This window comes from Pneumocystis murina (assembly GCF_000349005.2).
Source record: "Pneumocystis murina B123 chromosome Unknown supercont1.3, whole genome shotgun sequence".
Lineage (NCBI taxonomy): Eukaryota > Fungi > Ascomycota > Pneumocystomycetes > Pneumocystales > Pneumocystaceae > Pneumocystis > Pneumocystis murina.
Genome location: NW_017802361.1, coordinates 301368 through 321343, shown reverse-complemented (window position 1 = coordinate 321343; position 19976 = coordinate 301368). Strand labels below are relative to the sequence as shown.

General features: G+C 28.5%; 11 protein-coding genes across 11 annotated transcripts; 5 read left to right on the top strand and 6 right to left on the bottom strand.

Moving 5' to 3' along the window:
- Positions 1 to 88: 88 nt before the first annotated feature.
- Positions 89 to 1900, bottom strand: PNEG_00995 (hypothetical protein). Its single transcript, XM_007874718.1, has 7 exons — positions 1865 to 1900; positions 1635 to 1819; positions 1478 to 1581; positions 1184 to 1429; positions 922 to 1133; positions 164 to 879; positions 89 to 119 (listed from the first exon to the last, which is right to left on the bottom strand). The coding sequence occupies exons 2-6, from the start codon at positions 1809 to 1811 to the stop codon at positions 266 to 268; spliced, it is 1353 nt and encodes a 450-aa protein (XP_007872909.1). The 5' UTR covers positions 1812 to 1819; positions 1865 to 1900; the 3' UTR covers positions 89 to 119; positions 164 to 265.
- Positions 1901 to 3039: 1139 nt separating this feature from the next.
- Positions 3040 to 5928, top strand: PNEG_00994 (hypothetical protein; the record flags this gene model as incomplete). Its single annotated transcript, XM_007874717.1, has 6 exons — positions 3040 to 3355; positions 3408 to 3554; positions 3598 to 3633; positions 3679 to 4600; positions 4647 to 5325; positions 5371 to 5928. The coding sequence occupies 6 exons, from the start codon at positions 3040 to 3042 to the stop codon at positions 5926 to 5928; spliced, it is 2658 nt and encodes an 885-aa protein (XP_007872908.1).
- A 266-nt stretch (positions 5929 to 6194) lies between these two features.
- On the top strand, positions 6195 to 8211 carry PNEG_00993 (hypothetical protein; the record flags this gene model as incomplete). Its single annotated transcript, XM_007874716.1, has 8 exons — positions 6195 to 6248; positions 6293 to 6314; positions 6364 to 6539; positions 6588 to 6705; positions 6752 to 6879; positions 6935 to 7106; positions 7148 to 8021; positions 8067 to 8211. The coding sequence occupies exons 1-8, from the start codon at positions 6213 to 6215 to the stop codon at positions 8209 to 8211; spliced, it is 1671 nt and encodes a 556-aa protein (XP_007872907.1). The 5' UTR covers positions 6195 to 6212.
- Positions 8212 to 8224: 13 nt separating this feature from the next.
- On the bottom strand, positions 8225 to 8783 carry PNEG_00992 (hypothetical protein; the record flags this gene model as incomplete). The annotated part of the gene is made up of 4 exons (XM_007874715.1): positions 8225 to 8389; positions 8430 to 8485; positions 8530 to 8700; positions 8744 to 8783. The coding sequence occupies 4 exons, from the start codon at positions 8781 to 8783 to the stop codon at positions 8225 to 8227; spliced, it is 432 nt and encodes a 143-aa protein (XP_007872906.1).
- A 203-nt stretch (positions 8784 to 8986) lies between these two features.
- On the bottom strand, positions 8987 to 9919 carry PNEG_00991 (hypothetical protein). Its single transcript, XM_007874714.1, has 3 exons — positions 9585 to 9919; positions 9414 to 9533; positions 8987 to 9352 (listed from the first exon to the last, which is right to left on the bottom strand). The coding sequence occupies exons 1-3, from the start codon at positions 9774 to 9776 to the stop codon at positions 9122 to 9124; spliced, it is 543 nt and encodes a 180-aa protein (XP_007872905.1). The 5' UTR covers positions 9777 to 9919; the 3' UTR covers positions 8987 to 9121.
- A 92-nt stretch (positions 9920 to 10011) lies between these two features.
- Positions 10012 to 10723, top strand: PNEG_00990 (hypothetical protein; the record flags this gene model as incomplete). The annotated part of the gene is made up of 2 exons (XM_007874713.1): positions 10012 to 10499; positions 10546 to 10723. The coding sequence occupies exons 1-2, from the start codon at positions 10057 to 10059 to the stop codon at positions 10721 to 10723; spliced, it is 621 nt and encodes a 206-aa protein (XP_007872904.1). The 5' UTR covers positions 10012 to 10056.
- A 252-nt stretch (positions 10724 to 10975) lies between these two features.
- PNEG_00989 (transcription initiation factor IIB) lies at positions 10976 to 12080 on the bottom strand (the record flags this gene model as incomplete). The annotated part of the gene is made up of 3 exons (XM_007874712.1): positions 10976 to 11054; positions 11100 to 11891; positions 11935 to 12080. 3 exons carry the CDS (start codon positions 12078 to 12080, stop codon positions 10976 to 10978), a joined length of 1017 nt encoding a protein of 338 aa, XP_007872903.1.
- Positions 12081 to 12439: 359 nt separating this feature from the next.
- PNEG_00988 (hypothetical protein) lies at positions 12440 to 13000 on the top strand. The gene is made up of 5 exons (XM_007874711.1): positions 12440 to 12471; positions 12526 to 12592; positions 12638 to 12671; positions 12721 to 12913; positions 12959 to 13000. The coding sequence occupies exons 1-5, from the start codon at positions 12448 to 12450 to the stop codon at positions 12983 to 12985; spliced, it is 345 nt and encodes a 114-aa protein (XP_007872902.1). The 5' UTR covers positions 12440 to 12447; the 3' UTR covers positions 12986 to 13000.
- A 264-nt stretch (positions 13001 to 13264) lies between these two features.
- On the top strand, positions 13265 to 15436 carry PNEG_00987 (hypothetical protein; the record flags this gene model as incomplete). Its single annotated transcript, XM_007874710.1, has 11 exons — positions 13265 to 13466; positions 13515 to 13561; positions 13606 to 13740; positions 13785 to 14000; positions 14046 to 14279; positions 14331 to 14382; positions 14427 to 14560; positions 14605 to 14766; positions 14815 to 15146; positions 15193 to 15313; positions 15362 to 15436. Exons 1-11 carry the CDS (start codon positions 13307 to 13309, stop codon positions 15434 to 15436), a joined length of 1668 nt encoding a protein of 555 aa, XP_007872901.1. The 5' UTR covers positions 13265 to 13306.
- Positions 15437 to 15583: 147 nt separating this feature from the next.
- PNEG_00986 (hypothetical protein) lies at positions 15584 to 16763 on the bottom strand (the record flags this gene model as incomplete). The annotated part of the gene is made up of 5 exons (XM_007874709.1): positions 15584 to 15970; positions 16018 to 16357; positions 16409 to 16492; positions 16538 to 16661; positions 16703 to 16763. The coding sequence occupies 5 exons, from the start codon at positions 16761 to 16763 to the stop codon at positions 15584 to 15586; spliced, it is 996 nt and encodes a 331-aa protein (XP_007872900.1).
- A 301-nt stretch (positions 16764 to 17064) lies between these two features.
- Positions 17065 to 19883, bottom strand: PNEG_00985 (glutamine-tRNA ligase; the record flags this gene model as incomplete). Its single annotated transcript, XM_007874708.1, has 10 exons — positions 17065 to 17887; positions 18094 to 18164; positions 18206 to 18227; positions 18268 to 18568; positions 18608 to 18816; positions 18861 to 18922; positions 18965 to 19168; positions 19223 to 19455; positions 19502 to 19573; positions 19619 to 19883. 10 exons carry the CDS (start codon positions 19881 to 19883, stop codon positions 17065 to 17067), a joined length of 2262 nt encoding a protein of 753 aa, XP_007872899.1.
- Positions 19884 to 19976: the final 93 nt, after the last annotated feature.

Below are 19976 nucleotides of genomic sequence, written 5' to 3'. Positions count from 1 at the left end.
AAGGAATCATGTTATTTCATGTTTATTTTCGTTAACTATATATCGCATTAGTTGCAGAAATGATATTATATTTTATCCAGGTGCTATCTGCCATATTATATCTAATCAAAATCTCAATTCTATTTGAATTAATATTTAAAAACGACTATTATATTATTATAACCTTTGAAATCAATTAATATTTTTTATGAAATAAATACTATTATGAAGCCTAGTAAAACAAAGAATTTTGTATAACATATTTTGATAATCAAAACTGTTATTTTTATGAATTTTTATCTCTATAACTTCCAAACTTTTCTTCCCATTCAAGCAATTGTTTAGTTAAATTTTCCATCATTTCAAAACTATCGAAATTATAGTGAAATATACTGTTCACTGTTTTTATATTAGACGAAGTTTCAACATTATTTTTACTACTATCAGAATTAGTTATTTTTTTTTTATCTAACTCTGGAAAATTTTCTTTTTTATCCTTAATTTCCTTGTCTATTTTTTCTAACAATGGAACAAATAATCTTCTTCGATGTTCTTCATCAGATACCATCTCTAACTGTGTTCGACTTATATATTCAAGAATAGCAGCTACACGTTTCTTCATTTCAATCATTGTTATTTTTGCTTGAGGAATTCGAGGACGAGAAGGCTTGTCTATAATATTAAGTACGTTCGAAAAAGTCTGTTCTGAATCTTTTTGAATTTGCGATTGACGCGTGTCATGCTGATGCCGTATAGTAGATGTCTTTTTTGCCTTCGCCTTAGATCGAGCCTTTTGTTCTAGATGGGGTAATTGATTTGCATTACTTTGAGCATTTACTTTTAATGAAGCTTGCTTTGTTTTAGAAGAATTCGGCGCGACATCCGAATTATCAAGAGAAACTAAATCGATAAGACAAAAAATATACCAATTGGAAATAAAACCATTTTTCATCTTTTTTTCACTTGCTTTTGTTTTATTTTTATTTTCACCCTGACGACCTTTTACCGCAACTTTGCGTACCTCAATTCCCATATTCATCCTTTTACGTTTTTTCATAAGAGTTGCTTGTTCTTCCTCCCAATCATTAGATTGTGTATTCAAAGATATTCTCGGAGAAACAGATAATCTTCGGATACGTTTCACTTCATGATAACTATTATAGATACATTTAATCTAATAAACGATTCGAATTTTTAAAAATACCTAGATAATTCAGGAAAATCAGAATTTCTTCGTTTCTTCCTCTTATTCAAGAAATCACTTTCCTTTTCACTACTTATAATTGGCTCTGATGATGCCTTTTCTACAAATATTTTTTGATCAAATTCCGGTAATGAACTATCATATATAGCATCTCTCGAATTCATTGTCCATCGTTTTTTCAATAAAGAACTTTTCCATTCCGATTCTACATTTCCTGATGATTGATGATACTTAGATGTTGGAGGCCTTCATCCATCATTAATTAAATTCTCTTTTTTATCCTAATTCTCTTACGCTTTTGCTTTATACGTAACATGATGTAAATCCGGCCGACATATTTCACAATAATAAATCTCTGGAATACTTTTCTCATCCCTAAACCCTACACAAGCACCATGCTATTAAAATATCATTAAAAACTATTCAACATTTTTTCTTTCCTTTGACTCACCTGCCAAACTAAACAATGATCACACTGTATATATAAATTCCTTTCTGCTGACTCTTCATTCTGGACATCCTGAAACCCGCAAACACATCGTGTTGTCTCTTCAATTACTAATTCTTCTCCATTCCTTATTAGCCCTCTATGAAGCTCAGCTGTTGTACGATCAAACATCATTTTCATGATCTTCTCTATGAAAATTAGCCTGTATATTCTCATTTCCCTCAATTGTAGACCTCTTTAACATAAAACCCTGTCTTCAATGGCACCTGGTTTGTGTTGGTTTTTTGTGCGTTGCTTGATTAAGGCGATTGGCCTTTTTATATGGAAAAAAAAACTCGAGAGATAATAAATATAACCTCATCAAATATGATAAACGCATTGAAGGCGGCAATCAGAAGAAAAAATACGAAAATTCAAGAGATAAATGGATAAATAAATAGACTGAATAGAATTTAAATAAGCATATTTCTTTTTGGAAGTTTTTTGATGGATTTTCTGAGGAGTTTTTTAGTAAAATAGATCAGAAAATAAAAAGGAAAAATGAAGAACAAAAAGGAAGATGTAGTCTTATATGAATGATATTTTTGAAGAAAAGAAAGAGATCTTTGTTAGTGGAGCATTTTTTTTTAAAAAAAAGGACTAGAAAAGGACTATTTTTTGAAGTTACATAATACCAGTCAAAAACAAAGAAAAATCAAAAAATAAAGAACAATTATTGTTCTATAAGATGATATATATACAATTAATTGATATTACTCATTTGTTGCAAAAGATCGGAATATCTTTTTCAAATATTTGATATAAAAATTCATGATAAAAAACGATTGTTAATCAATTGAATTTTAGGGTAAAACAATAAATAATCATTGATAAATTGGATATAAAACATTAAGATTATGTGTGTATGAAAATGAAAGAATCAAATAAAAAAATAGAGGAATCTAATAGTTTAATAAGACCAATATATATCAATTTATAAAAGTAGGATCGAAAAACAATAATATAATTGAGAACAGGAGATATCTTAATAAATGTATGAAGAAAAAGGAATTCGCCTATTTTTTGAATTAAAATGACGCGTTTATTAATGAGATGACTATATATTTTTATTACTTACGACTTATTCTAATCAGTTTTTTTTCATTACCATAAGATATACAAAGATAAACAAGTGGAATCTATTTCAAATTAATCAATAAATCAGTTCTTTTACTTTTATATATTATATTTTTAAAAATTCTCTAATTCAGGTCTCGAAGATTTAGAGGTTTATAAAAATCCTTAGAATCCGTCTTTTATTTTAAAGTAGGCGGGAGGGGCCTAAGATAAGATATAAAGAAGGATTATACATGTAGGAATCTCAATATTTTCAAGAGTTTTCTATAGTTTTTAGAAAAACAGGTCTTTTATGACAGAAGTTCAACAGCTACAAAAAAAACAAAGCCGGAAAGAATTTAGACAAACGCATCCACGAAGATCACACAATCATGGAACGCAAGAAACATACAAGACTCAGGTGAGCATGGAAAAGTCTTCTCAGGAGAATCCAGAAGAAACATCTACAAATCCTTTGTCTCTAGAATCGGCAATGTTAAAAACACGATATCACCGACAGCTTCTCTCATGCAAAGAGTTATTTCCAGACTGGACGGAAGATGATATTCTCTATGCAATTCAAGAAGCTTCAGGTGATTTTGAGCTGGCGGTAACACGGATATCAGAAGGTTAGATGATAGAAAGCTTTTTTGATGGTTTTTTTAATAATATTCCTTTTAGGACGTGCAGACAAATGGGGAGAAGTAAAAAAAAGGACAAAGGACAAAGGGAAAAAACAGGACGCTTTGCATTCTTCAACATCATTAGTAGGGGGTGGGAAAAACTTCCGTGACAAGATCCGGGATCCTAAAAATGTTAAAAATAAAGGTAGATGGATTCATATTATTATACATTCATCTAATTCTTATAGAAAACTTTCCAAAAAGTGGGGGAGGGCGCTCTAATGGTCTAAAATATGTTTTTTATATGATAATTAAATAATCGTATATAGGTATTTCAAAACGAAATCACCAAACTCTATCGGATTCCTCACTTGTAGTGTGGGATACTGTCAAAAATGCAGAAAGCCGTACAGTTTCTATAGATACTACTGGAACGGCTTCTAATATAAAATCATCATGGACTTCATATCAGCAATCAAGAGATTCTTTAGAACAATGCTTAGATGTAAAAAAAGATATAAACAAAACAATTGAATATGATATAAAAGAAACAGAAAATTCAATCTGGGAAGATTTCAATCCTATTAATCAGGATTCTGGATCAATAAGTGCCTGGAGCGATGCAGCAACTAAAGCGTCTTCCGTGACAGCAGGATGGGGTGAATCTGGATCATTTTATATGTCCAATGCAGAATCTCAGAATTCATCATCATCAAAACTACGAACGAAAGTTATTTCTCCAGGAATGAATCCCTCATGGGCATCTTTATTAAAACAAGAATCAATACCAGATATGCAGGAACAACAATTATCACCCATTTCGAGGACATCATTTAGATCGGATGAAAATTTTACTAATACGTTTACTATTTCTAAATTAACGGAAAAAAAAGATCACGAAATTATAAATGGACTTAACCATGTACCTATTGTTTCTAAAACACCCTTAACAGCATTGAATCTAGAATCAATAAATAAGGAGAATATAGAGCATGTTGTATCTTTAAAAAAACCTAAGAATTCTATAAATATTGCGAACCAATCATTAAATAATACAGCAAGATTTCATGAATTTAATAAATCTCATTCTTCTAAAAGCACTTATCATAGACATTTAAGCCAAGATGCTCCCGTAGTGATGCCAAATTTAACTAATATTTCTGAAAGAGTAGAAGTTCAATTTGGAAGTTTAAATATTTCAGATCAAGAAAATGGCCTGTTTTTAAATAGAGAAAAGTCGAAACCGGAGTTGTATGTCATATTATCAAGATTTATTTATTTTTAATTGAATATTTAGAAATTCAGTATCGCAAGGTATTTCTATGAATCTTCATTCCCCAATAGGTCCAGCTTTACAGCCGCCTCAATCTATAGGAAATTCTGAATCTACGGATTTACAAAAAACTCAGAAAATATATCCGGAATCTTCAAATACAACCCAACAACCACACCTGTTGCCAAATCGTACTACAATGTTCCCTTCAAATTTAAATAAAACTAATCAGCAATTATCTGAGCAAAAACAAGTTCAATTCCAACCATTTGATCAAGATTCATATAATAATTACACAAATCACCCTATTCGGGATCACGTTCCCAATTTTGGAAATTTTTCTCTTCCTAATGAATATCAAAGATTTTATGGATCAGAAGATTCAAGACCACATTTTACACAAGGCTATTATGATCCATCAGCATTTTCTTGTGGACAACCATCAAACACTTCGATCCATAGAGATGCATCTAATATAAATAATGAATATATACAAACTTCTAGATTTGATCCAAATGCATTAGAAGGATCATCAATTCCTTCTCAACAGGTAGCTTCTGGTCCAATTGTGCATAAACAAGTGCCAATGGGCCCCAATACTCTTTCTCAATCTCATTCCTCTACACAAGGTCATTTTCATCAAGCACAAACCTATCCAATCCATCCTTACTATAATCCTTATACTGCTTATTATGTAAATCAGGTAACCCATTATCTCTTGCTTCATTATTTCTAATATTTCATTTAGTATGGTTATGGAAATTATCCCTATACAAAACAAAATATTTACAATCATCTTCAGCAAGACTATTCTAGATCTTATAACGAAAATTCGTTTACTAATTCTGATACTACTAAAAAGTTTAATGGACATCGTAGGGATTTATCTCAATCAACAAATCAGGGAAACCCTCAAGATTATCCTGCATCTAAATCACAGAATTCTAATACAAGTCAGCAACAACAATGGTCTCAACAAAAAAATATTTCCAATAATTCACTTGACTATACCGGCGAAAAATTAAATACAACCACACATCAGTCAAATTATATCCAACATATGCAAAAGTTCCACCAGCAAAATCCTGTTCGGCCTATTTATCCAGGATCTTCTCATACCTTTCCTCCTTATTTGCAGCAGCCATTGCATCCTCAAGCTTCATCAACACAATCTTCATCCACTCAAGCTCAACCATCGCCTTATTCCATGCATCCACATGCCATTGGATTTCATGGACCCTATCAACCCATGTTGAATCGCCAAGATCATCCCAATCTCAACTGGACTAATTATACCTCTCATTAAAAACGTGTGGAATTCTTTTCGTGTATGAATAATATTTAATCATTCATGAATTACTCAACTACTATTCTTTTTTTTTGTTAAAGGAATGGATGAGTGGAAATTATGAAAATTTAAAGCCAAAATACTAAATGAAATTCTAATAGATTATTTTTAAACGCACTTTCTTATCGACTTATAAAGTATTTTTTATATATGTAATTATTATATAGAACTGCTCATTAGATATAGACTAGCAATAATCTTAAATAAATTTGAATTGCTTCAAGAATTTTCAAACTATTAAAATGAATATAGAAACAGTACAAAGCCGTCCATATGAGGTAAAAGCAAGAGATTTAACAGTTTAAAGGGCTTAATAATGTAGGGACAATTGCCGGGTACTTCGGGTAAAATGTTTTTTTTGGTAGAAAAAAGTCTTTATTGATAAAAGTAAAGGGCTACGTAAAAGAGTAACAGTTTTCCAACAGCCAGGATATACAGAAAATTTCTTAGAAGCAATTTTCTCAGTACTTCGGCCAAAATTGGGTGAAATTTGGATTATTGGTGGAGATGGAAGATATTATAGTGAAACAATAATTCAAATAGTCATACAAATGGCAGCAGCACATGGAGTAGGACTTAAATGGATTGTATTGGATTTATAGAATAAGTTTGTATAGGTTTCAAAGCTAGTTATTGGGCATAAAGGAATTTTGTCAACGCCAGCAGCATCTTGGATGATCCGAACATATCAAGCAGCAGCAGGGTTACTTTTAACTGCATCCCATAATGCAGGAGGTTAGAATGAATAATTGGAAAATTTTTAAATTTATTTTTTTCAAAGGGCCCAATGGTGATTTTGGTATTAAGTTAAATATGAGTAATGGAGGATCAGCACCAGAAACAATAATACATGAAATCTATAAATATACAAAAAACATGACAAGATATATTACATTAAATATAGAGAATGTAAGTATTTTTTGAGAAAAGTTGAGTAAAATAAAAATTAATGTAAAATATAAAGATTGATCTAAGCGAAATTGGAACTAGGATAGAAAAAGGATTAACAGTAGAGATTGTGGATCCGGTACAAGGTTATGTGGACTACTTAATGGATATTTTTGATTTTGAACTGATTCGAGCATTTTTTCGGCGGTTTACAAAATTTAGAATGCTTTTTGATGGATTACATGGAGGTAAAAGGATATTAAAAAGGAATTATAACTAAAAAAAATAGTGACTGGACCGTATGCAAAAGAAATATTTTTAAATAGATTGGGATTGCCTCCTGCATCATTGCAAAATTGTGTTCCTTTACCTGATTTTGGAGGTGGACATCCAGATCCGAATTTAACATACGCCAAAACGTTAATTACACGGGTAGATGCAGAAAAAATTGACGTTGGATTTGCTTCTGATGGAGACGGAGATAGAAATATGGTATATTGTGTCGAGACACTTGTAAGTCCATGTGATTGTCTTGCATTAATTGCACATCATGCAGAAAAAATTCCATACTTTAAGAAAAATAGAATATTTGGCTATGCTAGAAGCATGCCTACAAGTAGGGCGCTGGATTTAGTTGCAGAAAAAAAAGGTTTAAGATGTTATGAAGTTCCAACAGGATGGAAATTTTTCTGTACGCTTTTTGATCACAATAAAATCTCTATTTGTGGTGAAGAATCTTTTGGAATAGGATCAAATCATATAAGGGAAAAAGATGGTCTTTGGGGTGTTTTATCTTGGCTAAATATTTTGGCTGCTATTAATATGGAACATGAAGACCAACAATTTAAAGGGATCTTGGATATTTTAGATGAATTTTGGGAAATTTATGGCAGAACTTATTTTTCACGTTATGATTATGAAGAAATAGACGGGTTCTCTGCAGGAAAAGCATTAAATCGTTTTTCAGAAATCATTCATGATGATGATTTTATTGGATCATCTCCTATTTATGGCTATAAAGTTCAAGATGCTGGTGATTTTTCCTATCACGATTCAATTACAGGAGAAACAACTGAACATCAAGGTCTTTACATAAATTTTTCTAACAGAAGTAGAATTGTTGTACGTTTATCGGGTACTGGAAGCTGCGGAGCAACCATAAGGTTATATCTCTGTTATGTTTTTATGTAGCTTCTTATTAAAAATAGGATATATATTGAAAAATACGAAGCAGACAGACAAAAATTTCATTTAAAACTACAAGATGTACTTCGAGGATTATTTGAATATTCATTATCATTATTAAATCTTAAAGAATATATTGGCACTTGCACTCCTACAGTAATAACATAAATGATTCTTGAATTTATTCGATGCTCGTTACAATTTTACTCAGCTTATCCTTAAACTCTTCTAAAGCATCTATTTCTTTATTTTTTATCATTTTTTTAAATTTTTCTTTTTCTATTTTTAGATTTTCAATATCATTTTCTTCAAAAATAGATAAACAAATCATATCATAATTAATTTTCTATTCAAATCAGGCATATTCTTCATCGAAAATAACATACTCTTTCATAAATAATTTCTTGATAAAGTTTATCTTTTGTCTTAGATATAGGAAGATCTAAAAATATTAAAACAATGACATATATATAACCTATAAAACACCTAAAATACATTTATTTTGTTGAATTTTATCTAATTCTTCTTTAAAATTTTCAATTTCTTCTAATAAATGGTTTTCTAATCTGAGAATTTCATTATTTAAAAGAAAATTTTCATTTAGCTTTGTCTTTAAAGTTTTTTGAAATTTTAAAAAATATTCATTCAATTTATATACTACAAAAATATTAAAGTTGTTTAAAAATAATTCAAAATATACATAATTTTTCTTGATTTTTATATTTGGAATTTTTATTCATATTTTTTCTAAAATTTCTCAAATAAAATCAAACCTTTTCAAACATTTTAATCATAGAAGATATATTTTATAAAAATACATCTTAGAAATTATTTAAATACAAAACACAATGATATAAAAATATAAAAAAATCTTATTCTTCAATAGAAATACCTTTAAAATATAATCAAAAATGCAAAAAGATTTCTAGATTTACTGTATATACTTATTTTTTAAAGTAAAAGATAGTACAAAATCAATTTCATTTATGTATAATCGATATTATTAACTGTTTCTTTTTAAAATGCTCATTTCATAAGAACATATCATTTTAGAAAAATTTTTCCCTTATTTTTCAGACTATGTTTTATTTGTTGTCGAAAATAGTTTTCTATTATGAGTATATGTTTTTGTTGTTTCTTTCTGTTTCACCTTTCTTTTATCATCCATTTTGTCAGAATTACTTATATAAGATATATTAGATAATTCCCTTTTTGTTTCCTTGATTTTTTTCTCCGAAACTTCAAAAGACTTTGTTTCTTGTGCTTGTTCTTTCATTTTTAATAGCTCATTTTCTGCATCTAAAATATCCTCCAAAATGTAAGACAATTTATAACAGATATTTCAAATATATAAAATAAAATTAACTCACTTTTGTTGCTCCATGCCATTTTTTATTTAATATTAATCTTTGAGTATGTTCTGTTTGATTTAAAATTTTTATCCATTTCTCAAGAAGTTTATCCACATCTTTAACAGTTTTATCAACATGCTAGAAATAATAAATATTCCTTTTTCTAGAGCACAATTATGTTTAATCTACCTCCATATCTTCTTGCACTTTTAATAACCCACAAATCACCTTTTCAATTACTTTATTCAGGTTTTTTACACCATTCAGCTCCTGTAGCAACATAGAATCTCTTTCTGACATGTTACAATCCGAAAAAGAGCCTGATTGTCCCGTCATTTGCGTCTCTGATGAACTACCTAATAATCTTTCTTGAAATTCCATTATAACTTCAATTTTAACCCTTTTTTTTCGCTTTTTTTTAAACAGCCCTATAAAGAACTATGCAGATTCCTATTCTATTACTATTTCTCCTGATAAAAATACAAAATAATGCCTTTTTCCTGACAAAAATTTACCTAATTTCTCATAAAATTCTGACGTCGTTGCGTTGCTATGGTTGCATCCACATTCAACCCTTCAAAAACCTCAACAAAATATATACTTTTTATTTGAACACTTTTGACGTCTTTTTGGCGCTATAAAAGACTCTTACCGTCTTTTTATGCATATGGAAGGGCCTTCTACACCACCTGAGCAAATTCAACGGCTTCCTCCTACACCACCAACACCTTTTTATACATCTTCTCGTAATAATTTAATATGTCCTTTAGAGAAACAAAAATACACAAAAAGACTATCCTCATGGCTAGAAACACCATGTCCTGTTGCTAAGGATGTACTTCTAAGTCCAAAAAAGACTCCACAGAACATTTTTGAGAAAAAAGAGGAAAAATGTATAAATCAGATAAAAAGTACATTTTTGTCAAGAAATATATCTAAAAAGAGGGAAAAAAAATGTAATAAAGATGATTCTGTCGAAAAAATGTTTTTTTATGATGAAAAAAACCCTTTTTTTTTGAAAAGTAAAGAAATATTTAATACGGAAAAAGAACCAATAAAAAAGCTAAATAAAACACACAATCCAGAGGGATTTTCATTTTTATTGTATGCTATAGTTTTTAAAAATAGAGATTGTCTAATTGATTAACAGTCGGGGTAAAAAAATTCTACAACCTTTTACAGACGATGCATATGATTTAAAACCTAAACAGCTTTTTGCAGAGATGTTATCTTCATTGAATACCACAATTGATGAAATGAATGATGAATTTACACCAAGCAAACGAAAAAGACGGAAAAATAATTTAGACAGATTAAATAGAACGTAAAATGATAGGAAAAGGAATGAGTAATAAATCTTATTTTAATATTTAAAAGTTCAGGTATGAATACTCGCAATAAATAACTTTTATATGCTAATTAGTAACGATAGAATGTATACTTTTTGAAGTGGTTTAGAACCATATAGTAGAACAATTACATTTCTAACTCATTTTTCATTTTTTTTCATATAAATTGTGTTGAATTATTTTGTAAAGGAGTCTTAATAGTAATGTATGAATATTAAATAAAATAATTTTTCAAGGTCGTGGAAGTATCATATCCATAGATTTACCATTTAACCATTTTGGATCAATTAATTTTTCTCGTTCTAGATATCTATTATATTTAAGAAAAAATTATGAGACAAAATATAAAACATACAAAGATTTATATGCATTTCTTATTGTAGAATCGCTTACACCAACAACTTCTGCTATTTCTCTTGGTAATTTGGGATGTTGAAATAAATATGATGCCATATATATACCACTAGCTGCAATAGAAATAGGAGAACGCCCAGCAAGCGTACCTTCCGCACTTGCGCGATTCGCTAATTCGGAAGCCGCTATTTGAACCGATGTAGGTAGCGATAATCTATTGCAGAAACGAATCATAAGATCTTTAGGAGATGTAGAAGAAGGTATGTACGAATCATCTCCTTGTCCAGCATTAGAAGATAAAAGGTTGTCATCTGTTAACATCTTTTGAAGACTCTTAAAAACACGCCCAATTTCTTTTTTAGGAACATTAGTTAATGCACATATCTCTTTGAACGTTCTTGGTGCCTTTCCTTGACGACATGCAATAAAAATACATGCAGATATAATAGATTCATTGCTTCTCCCTTTTAATGCCTTACTATCATCCACTTTTTTAAAAACTTGTTTTGCAATATCAGAAATAGATTTCGGCAAGTGTATAGCATCACACATTGCACTAATTTCTCGATATGCAGAAACTAAATTCTTTTCACCTTTCTGAGCCACAGATCTTCCTTGGGTCTTTGAAAGTCCATGTCCTCCATCCTGGGTAGATATAATTGTATCCAACTGAGATCCATTTAACAATGGATTTGCCGATGTACCTACTCTAGATTGATTATCACCACCCTCATCATTAGCAAACGTTCTCCATTCTGATCGTGTATCTACAATTCTATCTCCAACAACAAGTCTAGCAAATCAATATTATGACATTTTTCATTCAAGAAATTTACCCACAGGAGCCGCAGACTGTATCACCTGATGAAAATTCCTCAACTAGATTTGGAGGATCTTCCTTACAATCTGAACAAATAATACGAACATTAAGGTTAATAGCTCCTGGGTTTATTGTATATAAATTTGTAGATGCTAATTGCATCTTATAATTAAAATTTCCAAATAACAAAAATAGGCTATTTTTATGTAAAAAAAAAAGGATATATAGCTTATAGAAACCTGGTTCTTGCTTCTTATACTAAATAAAAACAATAAATCCTGTTCTTTCTAATGTTTTAGAGATTTTTCCAAAATAAATAAAATCTCGTTTTTAAAACCTTTTTTTAACATAAAAATAATAAAAAAAAAACAAGTATACTTCAAATACTAATACCTCTCTGTTTAGAAAGAAATTATATCGTTTTATTGCATTAATAGAACTCCAAAATCAAATTTTAAAATTTTTAAAATTTGGAAATTCTCAGAGCTCGATATCAAGAAATATATATATATTAATAGGTATTTAAGTGATGTATAACCCTACAAAAATACTAGTAAATGAGAAAAATAATGCTGTTTTATCATTTTTAATGGTCTTATTTTGTTAGAGATATATTACATTTGCAAAACCGCGGATACGAATGTTTATTCGTCCATCATATGGACAATATCAGGGTAATTTTCAGAAAAAAAAGTCTAAAACCTTTTATAACATGCCAGATATTGTAAAAGAGCTTTATTTACGTGAATTAAAGTAGGATTTTTGGGGAAATTTTGCATTTTTTGCGTTTAATAAGGAATAGAAATTGTAAACCATTTGTTATTAAATCAAATGATTCAGAAGGTCAAGTAAAGGCTTGGAAACTTCCAGATGCACCGAAAGTTCCTGAAATAGATATAAATATTGACGAAGAGTTGAAAGTCTATGAAAAAGAAGTAGAAACGGAGACATCAGTTTTATCAGATGCTAAGGATCCTTTGGATGAACTATTTGAAGTGATATAAAAAGAATAGAGAAAATAAAGATTAATTTTTTATTAGAAGGAAGAAGAAAGTATGAATCATTAATTATATATTTTTTTCAATACATATAAAAAGTGTCAAATATCAATGTTTTTCTAAAAAGTTTTGAAATAAGGGAATTTCTGAGATACTTACTTAATTCTAGGTCTTTTATATTTATAGTTTTTTCTATATTATTTATCATAATAAAAATTATTATATATTGATTTTTCAATAACTCAAATAATTTATTTTGAAAGTAGAATTAAGATTTATATAAGCCAAGATCTATAATTTTAATAATAAAAGGTCTTTTAATAAATGAATAGTTTACAAATATTTCCACATTTTTGTGCTTAAAATATATTTTTAAGAAAAATCATAAAAATGGAAAAATCAAAGATTTTTATTAGAAATTTGGACAGAATAATGACAGAATCATCAAAATGGGGCTTTAAAGATATAGAGATGTCTTTTTTTGATTCAGATAGGACTTCAGATGAGCGTAAAAAAGAAGATTTAAATATCAAAAAAATATCAAAAAAATGTTAACATTTCTTTCTAATTTATGAGTAAAATATCTAAGTTTATATAGATATAAGAGAGATGAATACAGTAGAATCATTACATAGCTATATAATGGTAATTTTTGTCAAATAAATGAGAAGATAGTAATTAGATGTTAGTCGTCAGATAAAGCCTTGGATTCATTGGAATCATACCTTTTTTGCTTCAGAAATGATCTTAATGAAATAGATAATGAAATAAAAGCACTTCAGTTTCGTTCTATAGTTCTTGGCCAACAATTACAAATACGAAAGGTAGATAAGTTATTTTCATAATTTTTCAATATTTATTGAGATAGGATGCAGAAAAAAGGATTAGAAACATTGTTGAAAACTTTATTATATCACCAGAAACTATTTATCATATTTCAGAATCAAAGATTGATGAAAAATGGCAAAATAATCTTTCTATTCTTAATAATATATTAGAAAATTTTGATAGCAATAAAAAAAAGGGGAATATATCAAAAATACAAGAACATATGGAAAAACAATTAGAAAAGTTGTTATGGATAGTATGATTAATATGACATTCTTTTTATAAAATTAAAAACAATCAGGCTGCTGAGAGGATACGCGAATTTTTCATCAATAAAATTAAAATATTGCATAATCCTTGCAGCAATTCAAAAGCTATCCAACAGTGCATTATAAATTATAAGTTTCTGTTTAGTTTTTTATATAAAACTCAAAAGCAATTAACTTCTGAAGTTAAACAAATATATCAAAATACTATGCAATGGTATTATTCTTATAATTTTAAAAGATACACAAATTTTCTAGAAAAACTTAAGGTTTTTTAACATTAAATATATATAAATTTAATTTATTAACTATATATAAAGATTAATACATTTGACACATTTGTTTTAGACTCTGAAAAAACATCTAAAAAAAGTAAGGAAAGAATATAATATTTATTATATTTTAATACGTATTAGATAATATGCATTTTCAAAAGGGAATTTGTATTTTTTCATCATATAAGGAATTTAATATCAGTCACAGAGCTAGTATTGTTTTAGGAGAAGATCAAAATATTATTATAACACGTATTTCTAATCAAGATAAAAAAGTAAATATCAACTTTTATATTTGATGGCTTCTAAAAATACATAGATATATAATTTAGAAAATATTTTTTATAGTTATAATCAGGTTTTAATCAACAATATTGTAATAGAGCATTTTTTTCTTTCCGAATTCATGTTATTTAATAGCCGACAAGAGCTAAATAACTATTTAGAAAACGTAATTAAATGCACTTTGTCTAATTCAATGGTATATCTTTTATTTTAATATATACAATTTTAACTTTAAAAAATATAGAAATTTAATCAACAATTAATAAAAAATTCATATAATGTTTTAGATATCCTTCTTTGTATAAAAGTTACGGAAAAATTAGTACTCATTCTAAAAAACAAAGAAATTTCTATTTTAGATAATTATATGAACGAAATATTAGCATTACTTTGGTATCAATTTCAAAACTCTATTGATCTACATTGTAAAAACTTAAATCAATTGTCTATCAAAAATACATTATTAGAAAATTATAATAGAACATCACCAGATATAATTACACAAATATTTGGCGACTTGTTAAATGGAATTTTTATATTATTTTCTCAAGATTATAATGAACTTATAGAAGAAAAGTAAGGTGTTATTTATTAGAGTATTAAATATTTGACTAATCTTTAGTGTCGAAAAACTAGTAAACAGTTATAAGATATACCTTACAAAGATTAATAACAAAATAAAAAGTGAAGAACAAGAACAATTTCTTTATAATAATTATTCATTAATATTAGCAATAATTGGTGTAAGATAAATATAAAAAAGTGCAGAAATTAAACTTATATAATTATAGAATACTAAAGGATATTTAGCAAAAAAGCAACAGGCACATTTTCATGAACTTCAACTTAATATAAAAAAATCCTAAAATCTATATAAATTTCCAATAACAAAACAAACCCATTAAATGTACATAACCTATAAACCGATAAAACATTCCTACTTTAAAATATAAATAATTTATAGTCTTAGTCTCAGATAGCTACAAAATCTACAATTATACTTTGAAAAATTATTACTTTCTAGAAATTAAAGTGTCATACATTGCATATAACACTCCTATAAAAGACAAAGTAAACATAAGATCAATGCCAATAGCAGATTTAATAATAGACAAAGAATTAGCAAAAAAAAAACTTTTCTGAAAACCTTTATAAAATATAAAATAAACAACTATTGTTTTAACAACAGCAAATGTCATCGGATCAATTATTTTAAAGCCTTCTCCTTTCCTTGATTCATGAAAATTGAATATTGTAGCCACAATCAAAGGTATAAATATTGTAAATATCCACCAAGTTAAGAAGGGTGACCAAAATTTTTCAAATGAAAAAATTACAGAAAGATCCGGCAAATAAAGAATTCTATAATCAAAAAAAGAAGAAAACAAAGGAAGAAACGCCTTAAAAACAATTAAATAAGGTAATAAATCAAATAACGAATACATACCTTATATGACCATGGAATCAAAAAACTTAAAAGATTATAAAATTCATAAATACAAAATAAAAAATCAAGCATTAAAACTTTAGATAAACACTTGCGTATATTTAATAGCTTGTCAAAAAGAACATCATACTGAAAACAAGAGTTAAATGTATCTTTCAGGACGCAACCACCATTAAAACCAGAAATACAAATAGTTTCGGACAAAACTGACTCTGATGCTGCATCAGAAGACTCATTTACAAGTTCGTTAAATCTATGCCGAGCTTTATTATTTTCATATAATAAAGAAGCTTCCGAATGATTTTTAAACTTATAATCAAAAGAATCACTTTGATTCGTCCTAATCATTCATCAGTTATATATAGACCATTCCATGCATGAGAAGACAAACGCAAATAAAGGCCGTTTTACATTTGTTTTCTGTACAACTACAGATTTTTTTCGAGATGATCCTTTTACATTATTTACAAAAGATCTAAACTCATTAAACTCAAATCAAAAAGATATATTATAAAAAAACCCAGTATCTTCTAAAGAATCCTCATAATATGACGAAAATTCTGGATTCTTAGAAAGTAAAGCCTTATTTTCTAATAAATGTTCAACAATTCTTGTTTCAAGATTTGCCTTTAAACCATCGCTATCTACTGTCATTAAACCCCGTTTTCTCATATAATTGACTTACTAATATTAAGCTGAGATGCAAGGCGCTGTAGATCACTCTTTCTCATGCCTTTAAGAGCCATTTTTAAAAATAGTTTTTTCAACCTGATATCGATACAAAAAATCAAAACAAACATATTTTATCGGTTCAATAAGATAAGAAATTGACCCAATAACAATAATAATAAATTTATAACAGCCCATACAACCTGAATCTCCAGTAATCTTAATATACAATTTAATAGTCTTTTTTTTGAGATTAAAAGAACCTTATTAATCATAATAAAAGATAGATTAAAAAAATGATATAAACCAGTGTTAAATAATAGAAGAATAAAAGAAGAATCATCAGTTCATCTATGGGAAAATGATAGATTAAATGATTTACTTTCCTTTATCTTCTTTAAGTGAAACAATTTGATTAAAAATAATTTTATCAGATGTACTGTCTTTGTCCATACAAAAATAACCAATTCTTATAGCTTGAAAACGAAGAGATTCAAAGTTAAAACCTTGAGATAGATTTTTATCATTTTTTAATAAAGTTTCTTTTAATTGTCTAAAACCAGTTTCAATCAAAGCGTTCTTTATTATATATTCACTGTCTTTATTAACATCAGCTAAAAAATCTTCTAAACTAGCTGAAGAAGGATTGTCGGACTTGAAAAGTGGTTTAAAAATTCGAACTTCATCAATATAGATAGGAGAATCAGCGTCATTAGTTTTTGCTATCCAATGAATATAAGCTTTAGGTTTTTTAAAATTTTCATGAATTTCATAAGTTGCCTTGAGCTCAGAAACCAAACCTGAAATTGGATCTAAAGTATAAGAAGTTACTTTAATTGGAAAAGGAACTTTAAGAAGTCCAACAGATTTCCCAGGGGCTAAGCGGTAATAATTTGGAGAATCTTCAATGCGAAAATCACTTCTATCAATATATATACGAGAAGTAAATGGAAGATAATGAGTCCCAAACGTCGGATCATCTGGTTTGTATGGAACTTCTAGCATCTCATAATAATCAAAAGGAAGATTCTCAATAACAACCAAAATAGGGTCAAAAATCATCATCAAACGAGGTGTTATATTTTCTAAAAATTTTCTAACTGAATTTTCAAAACGAACAACCTGAATAGTAGCTACTGCAGTAGTAACGCCAAGTTCATTAATGAATGATAATATTGCCCCAGGGGGGACCCCTCTCCTTCTAAATCAAATTAGCATTGCAATTCCATATAATAGAGAAATTCCCTTAAAGCAACTAATGTATAAAGCCGAGGATCATCCCAGCCTCTTACTATTCCTTCAGATACGAGTTTCAGAATCCTTCTTTTACTTAATACTGTTCCGGTAATCATCAAACGCCCATATCTTTCAAAATTATAAAAAAAACTACAATATAAACTAACATACTCGCTTTGCTGAGGTCTATAAACTTCTAAAGCATCACAAAGCCAATCATATGAACGTCTACAACCAATAAACTTTGAAAGTCAGCTAATAATGAAATGGAAAACAATAATACCTCCGTAGTGCAAAGAGAATGTCTAAATTTAATTAAAAAAATCATAAAAAATAAATTCATACGATATATTTTCCAAAGAATCAACAAGACAATGTGTAAAATCATAAGTAGGATAAATTCTCCATTTAGTACCTGTCCTATGGTGCGGAGAATCTAAAATCCTATATGCGACAAGATCCCACATTTGAGGATTTCCATCTTCTAAATCTTGTTTCATTCGAAGAACAGCTTCTGAAACTTTATATAGGCCATTTTTCATATGATCAAAACCTTCAAGGTTTTCAGAAATAGGGCGATCACGATGTTTACATGCAATTCTCTGGCCATGTTCGTCTCCTCCTCTTCCATATTTTATTTCAGCATCTAAATTAATTATTAAAAGAAGAAAAAAAAAAAACATACCACTACAATGACAAACATATGCCTTTCCTTTCTCAATGAGAAGAACAGCTAAACGATATAATTCATCAAAATAATCACTTGAAAATGTAATCGCATATGGTTCAAAACCCAACCATTTAACAGTATCCTCAATTGATTGAACAAAAACATCTTCTTCCGCTTCAGGATTTGTATCATCATAACGCAAATAACAATATCCCCCATGATATCTAGTTAACTCGTCATTATACCGTCATTCCATAAAACATAATACTTTGCAAATCCAAAATTAATTGCAATAGCTTTACTATGACCTATATGTAAATATCCATTGGGCTAGATAGATTAAAACAGAAAAATAAAATATTAGAAAGACACCTCAGGTGGAAATCGTGTTACCACTTTTCCTTTAGTATGCTTTAAATGTTCTTCCATCAATCGTTGATGAATCTGTTTATTTTCACCTGGCTTATGCAACTTTGCTAAAAATCCTTCTTCAAACATATTGGGAGCATCATTAACAGCTTCCAAAGTATTTTGAGTCAATTTTTCATTTTTTGATGTAAAAGAATAGTTTAATGCCTAAAAAGAGAATTCTATCAATGTTCATATCATTTTCTTAAATTTTTCTAGTACCTCTTCTCGAACTATATGTTCTTCTTTTTTAGAATGCAAATCCAGATTGGAAAGTTCGTTCTCAACAAGATTTTTTAAGATCAAAGGATCCGCCCATTTTAAAGCTGGAACTTGACGTAAAGTAGACAAAACAGCACCAACTTTTTTAATTCCAATGGAACATATACGTTCTTTATTCTCATTTATATATGCTTGTACTTCTGATAGTATATCTTCTTCATTCATAATCACCCCTCATCAAATATCAATATAAAAATACTTTGGACATATTTTCTTTACCGACGCCACATGCTTTATCAAACGAATCAGAATCAAATACACAATTACAATCCATTAAATAAGAAATAGCAGCTATTCTTATCGATCAAAAATTGTATTTTAGGTTAAAAATCCTACTTTTCACTTGTAACGTCGTTTGAAGTTTATTTAACATAATAGCATCACAAATATAACTTCTCCCATATTCTCCAAGAGATCCGCCATGTGTTGACAATATATATAATAGATTTCCTTGAATCTTTGTGCATCCTGAATTCAAAATATCCGTATGCATTACATTTTCAAATAAAATATAGCTTAATTTATCATTTTTTAGAGTTTCTTTAATCTTCAAATCAGATAAACCAATTGCACGAAATGCCTTTTCCATAGATTCAATCATATTTATATTATCTTTTAACATTTACAAAGTTTTTAAGCTTTTTTTAAACAGCAGGTTTTTTGGACGTCAAGACGTCGGGCAAGAATAATTTAA